At 43.7% G+C, this 4,694-nt stretch overlaps 1 protein-coding gene across 1 annotated transcript in view; it reads right to left on the reverse strand.

The window, feature by feature from the left end:
• The window catches only part of EYA1 (EYA transcriptional coactivator and phosphatase 1), a 157,771-nt gene that overhangs the window by 23,184 nt on the left and 129,893 nt on the right, over window positions 1-4,694 (reverse strand). The window contains exons 13-14 of the mRNA XM_023534594.1: window positions 747-805; window positions 476-636 (exon numbers count right to left, since the gene is read on the reverse strand). Coding sequence (XP_023390362.1) covers window positions 476-636; window positions 747-805 — 220 coding nt within the window. The remainder of the gene's footprint in view (window positions 1-475; window positions 637-746; window positions 806-4,694) is intronic.

Below are 4,694 nucleotides of genomic sequence, written 5' to 3' on the forward strand. Positions count from 1 at the left end.
ACGAATCTCTACTTAGCACTAGGAAGCGTCTATCGAGTGTGCGTTCCTAGCATCCCCTCTTCTGGTTAAAGGCAGCCCTTCGTCATCGAGCCAATACATTCCCTTCTGTGCTAAAGCCGTTTTGAACGACACTAAAGAGATCCAAACTCATACAAGCGTCCGCCTGGTAGAAGGAGCTGGACAAGCCATCTAGCCATTTGGGCCAGGGCTGTGGATCTCCTGTTACTGGACGTCAGGGAGCCCAAGAAACTTACTCCGGGTCCCGCCACTCCGGTTAGGTTACGGAGCCAGGACTAGACGAGTCTCCCCAGGGCAGCAGCTCTAGGCTAATATTTTTATCATTGAATCACAGCAGAATAATCACTGATCCAACAAAACTGTTCGAAAAAAGCTACTATGTCCAAAAAAGTGGGCGGTACTCTGAGAACTTCAGATCATCTTCATTACCCCAGGGAGATATGGGTGAGTCACTTGCCTCCGACATTGTTTTTGTAGGTATTGTAGATCTCCTTCACTCGTCTGTAGCGGAAAGCCAGCTTCCTCATCCAGTCCACACCGCCCCGCACGCCGGTTGCTAAGCATAAGTTAGCGCTGGTAGCTGCAGCTGGAAAGCCATCTGTTCCAAAGTTATACGTGCTATTTAGATGCAAGAAAAGCCCAAAGTTAACCACACAGAGTTCATCTAAATTAGTTGAGCAATTAAACTATAAAATGGAGACAGTCACTGCACACTTGTGTGTGCTCACCTTAGGTCCTGACCATTATCATCTGAAGAGACGTCATCTATATGAACTTGGTCACATTCCTAAAATGCAATTAAAATGATACACGTCAATTTTCAAAAGGCATTTACTTTTTTTTTTTTTTTAAACCGCTATTTAAAAAACATGGCTATTTAAAAAACCCCGAAACTAATTGGACTGTTTTCCAACTATGCCAATCAGTAGGTGGCAGTCTTGTTAAATTGACATCTTTACCTACTTCAGGTCCTCTTTCAACGTAAGAAACCAGCAATGTCATTAAGAACTACTGTTATCCAGCTTCAGAAAACACATTTTTGTGTTTAGAAAGGAAAGTGATTGAAAACAATTAGCATATGTGTTCCATAAACCTCAGGTACCTGAAGACATGCTGCTCAAAGCTGGTTCACTGGATGCCTACGCATAACCGAAACCAGACATTTCGGTAAATGTAACATGCTAGAAAAATTAAACCCGATGCCAACTGCCAATGAAATTATGACCTCTGATTGCTGTGAGCCACACACCAACACAGCCTGAGGCCACTGTGCTGAGCCCAGACGAAAAATCTGTTACTGGTTTGCCATTGATTTGAGAGATGTGAGTCTCTCTGTCTCTCTGTCTCTCTCTTTCGCTCATGCTCTGTGTGTGTGTGTGTGTGTGTGTCTGTGTGTAGGATGAGGAAAAAGGCATTAGAGACTTCAAAACCTAAATAAAAAAAATCAAATCATGCAGTGTTTATTATTTTTTACTTTAATTCTTTCCCTATTATTACATATTCATTTTAAGTACTGGACTTATGAATTTGTCATAGAACACTGTTATTTGAGCAGACCTGATTTTCATCAGGTGTAAACTGTTTGGAAGAGGCGGCCGTCGTTGTGGGTTAAAGCCATACTAGACCGAGTTCACGTTCATGCACCTGTTAGCCCCTGAGCACCCTGTATCTAAATGCCGTGTCCCTGGCCCCCGGCAGAGTTGTGGCACGGGCGGATCTCACAGAACTGAGTAAAGCAGAACTGAGCAGACATCTGTCGCACAACGGAAGGCACATCCACTTGGAGACAGACATGGTCGCCAGTCCAGAAACAGGAAACGCACACTTGGCATGCTTTAACATCTGTCACGACTCCTCCTTGGAGTCAGGCTCCAAAGACCCCGGAGGTCTTTCTTATACTTATTTCCATTAAAAAGTTTTAGTTAGAAAATACTATTAAAAGACATTTCCAGGTACACATCCCACATTCTAAAAGGTCCTCCTGACTAAAGCGTTGGTCGTATTTCCCGTATAGTTCATTTTATAAAATCTAGCCTCCGCCTATAGTGCTTCACGTTCAGTTTGTAGCAAAGATGACGTCCGTAAAGCACCACAGGACTAGGTGTATTTTATGTTGCCGGCTCCTTCTGAACAAATTCTTTTCTCTCCCTGGATTTGTGAGGAAGGGAGCAGGAGACTAAAGTGGAGAGAAACTCAAACCAGCTGTTGCTTAACAGAATCAAAATCCTGACCCCCTCCAACCTCTTCTCTAAAGCACGTCTATTCCAGGCGACCCTCTCCCAGCAAGCAGTGAGTTCTGAGGAGGAAAAGACTTTGACCTTGTAACCCTGCCCACTCCCCTGAGGTCCATAACCTCAGATAAGAAAAAGGGAAAAGTCAGTCCGGGAGGCCTTGCCTGTGGACTCTGCATTTCACGTTTTAAGAACAGGTCGTTCCTGGTGAGCGTGTCTGGGGATGTCTCAGTTACTCATTCAGTCGTCCTTCAGAAGTTGAACGCTAGTCGAGTTTTTCCGACAATGTGCTTACTTATGTCTGGGTTTACGGAGTTACTAAATCATGAGTAGGAGTTTCTGAATTTAGTCAGAGATACAATTTTTATGTTGTTGGTAAATGATTCTTTTAGGGGGCCTGGTTAGTGTTAAAAAAAAAAAAGGTGTACCTCAAAAAACCTCCCCCAAACAATCAAAACCAAAAAGCCACAGCATTTTTTTGTTTGTTTGTTTGTTTTTTGCGGGGTGGGGGATGGGGCGGGGGCGGGGTGGATCTTGGGAGAAAGAACAGATTGGAACTAAAAGAGGAAAAGAGAAGTTAAAAAGAATTTAATCCGAGGCATCAAAGTCGACCTGAAGTTATGAGGCTGACTGGGGAAGCGGGGGCCCGGGGAATTCTTTGGAAAAGCAGGATGTTAAGAGGCTTTTCTTAAACGAATCAGTTGTAAATGCCCGTTAAGGCTGCGGGGTCAGTTACCTAACTGATGGCCAATGGCCTTAATGACTCCATTGTTGCCGCTGTCCTCCCACATCCTGTGTTTGTTTTGTCCTGCTAGCTCCATTTGAGACTTTCTGTCCCCAGGCTGATGCCCTCACTCCAAGTCTAGTTCAGTGTCTTGCTCAGTGCTAATTAAGTGTCAACGGCTTCAAGGTTCTTTCTGCAGATACAAAACTCACTTCACAGCGATCTGATTAAAGCAAAGTCGGGTGTGGTGGCAACAAGGAAATCCTCCTCCTCTATCTGGAGAACTTCTGTAGAATGATTATAATGACAATAGGCAAAAAATCAAAAGCATTTTTAAAGAGTCTAATTAGCACCTCTGGAACTTTAAAAAAGCCATGAATATGTGTGTAAAGTGTGTTTTGGAATTGTTGCTCACTTAACAATAAAAAAAGTAACATACTGCACAAATTTTGAATCGATGAGATATGTGCTGAAGGTTCATTACCTATAAGTCTTTTCATGAGTTTACAAATAACGGTATAAATGTGTTGGGAAAACGTTTTGGGAAATAAGCGGCGTGTGTTCTTAAAAATTTTTAATGAGAAACTGATATTACTGTCTTGATGCTGTCCTACTAACAATTTAATTTCTCAAAAAATGGAGACTGTGAAGATACTGAAATATTTCACAGCAGAGCTGAGTCGTGTGTGAACGTGTGCCAGGTGCATCCACTCAGATGAGAAACCGCAGGTCCTTACATTCTGACAGCCTGAAATTCTGTCTCCTCCACAGGGATGGAGGCTCCCCTCCCTGACTCTGAAGAAGGCATCTCGCTTTTTGTCTGTCTGAAAAGTCTAATTTTAGGTTTTCATTTTTGCTTTCTGGACTTGGTTGTTTTTTAGTTGCCACATTTGTTTTAAACCCAGCAAATCAGATAACTGGGGGTCGGGGGGGGGGGGGGGGGGGGGGGGGGAGCAGAAGGGGCTTGACCCACTGGAACCACCGCCAAGCTTCAAGGAAGAATGTACAGACGCAGAAGACAAGAATGGAAGCGTCTTCATCTCTTCAGATGCCACACACAGTCCTAAAAACCCTACTTGGTGCTTGATACACAATGCAGAACATACTAAACTCCATGGGAAAATAAGTTCTGATTCCAAAGATTGACTATGCTGAAAATGTACTCTTGAAATAAACTTTCAAAAATTACATGATAGGGTTTTACGGAGTTCAAGTCATTCTAGAACCTGAGTCCGAGGACAGCACTCACACGTAAGGGCCACCACCTTCAACCAGGTAAGTGTGTTTCATGCATTAATCTGTCCTGTGGAGGCTTGAGATGCCGAAGGGACCCCTAACGTGTTTGGGTGTCTGGCCTGGGGCCCCACTTGGGACAGAAGTAACTCCTTTGGATTTGCTGGCAGATTTTGCACTCAACACCCATCTGAGCTAGACAATGGGTGCCTTTGCTTAGAAAGGTGGTCCTTCACGAGTCTGAATGAATTTATTTATTAAGGGGCTGCTCTGTTCTAGGTGCTTTTCTAGATGCTAAGGATACACCGTTGAACAAAGATCCTCCCCATTTTGGAACTAAGATTCTAGTGGGACAGACACCCAAACAAGAAAATATGCACAATGTACAATATGTCAGATAGTGGTAACTGCTAAGGAGAAAAAATATAGCAGGCGAGGGAAATAATCAGTGCTACGTGGGCGTCTAGGGAAAGAGCCTTGCAGGGCAA

The sequence above is a fragment of the Pteropus vampyrus genome, unplaced genomic scaffold (assembly GCF_000151845.1).
Source record: "Pteropus vampyrus isolate Shadow unplaced genomic scaffold, Pvam_2.0 Scaffold127, whole genome shotgun sequence".
Lineage (NCBI taxonomy): Eukaryota > Metazoa > Chordata > Mammalia > Chiroptera > Pteropodidae > Pteropus > Pteropus vampyrus.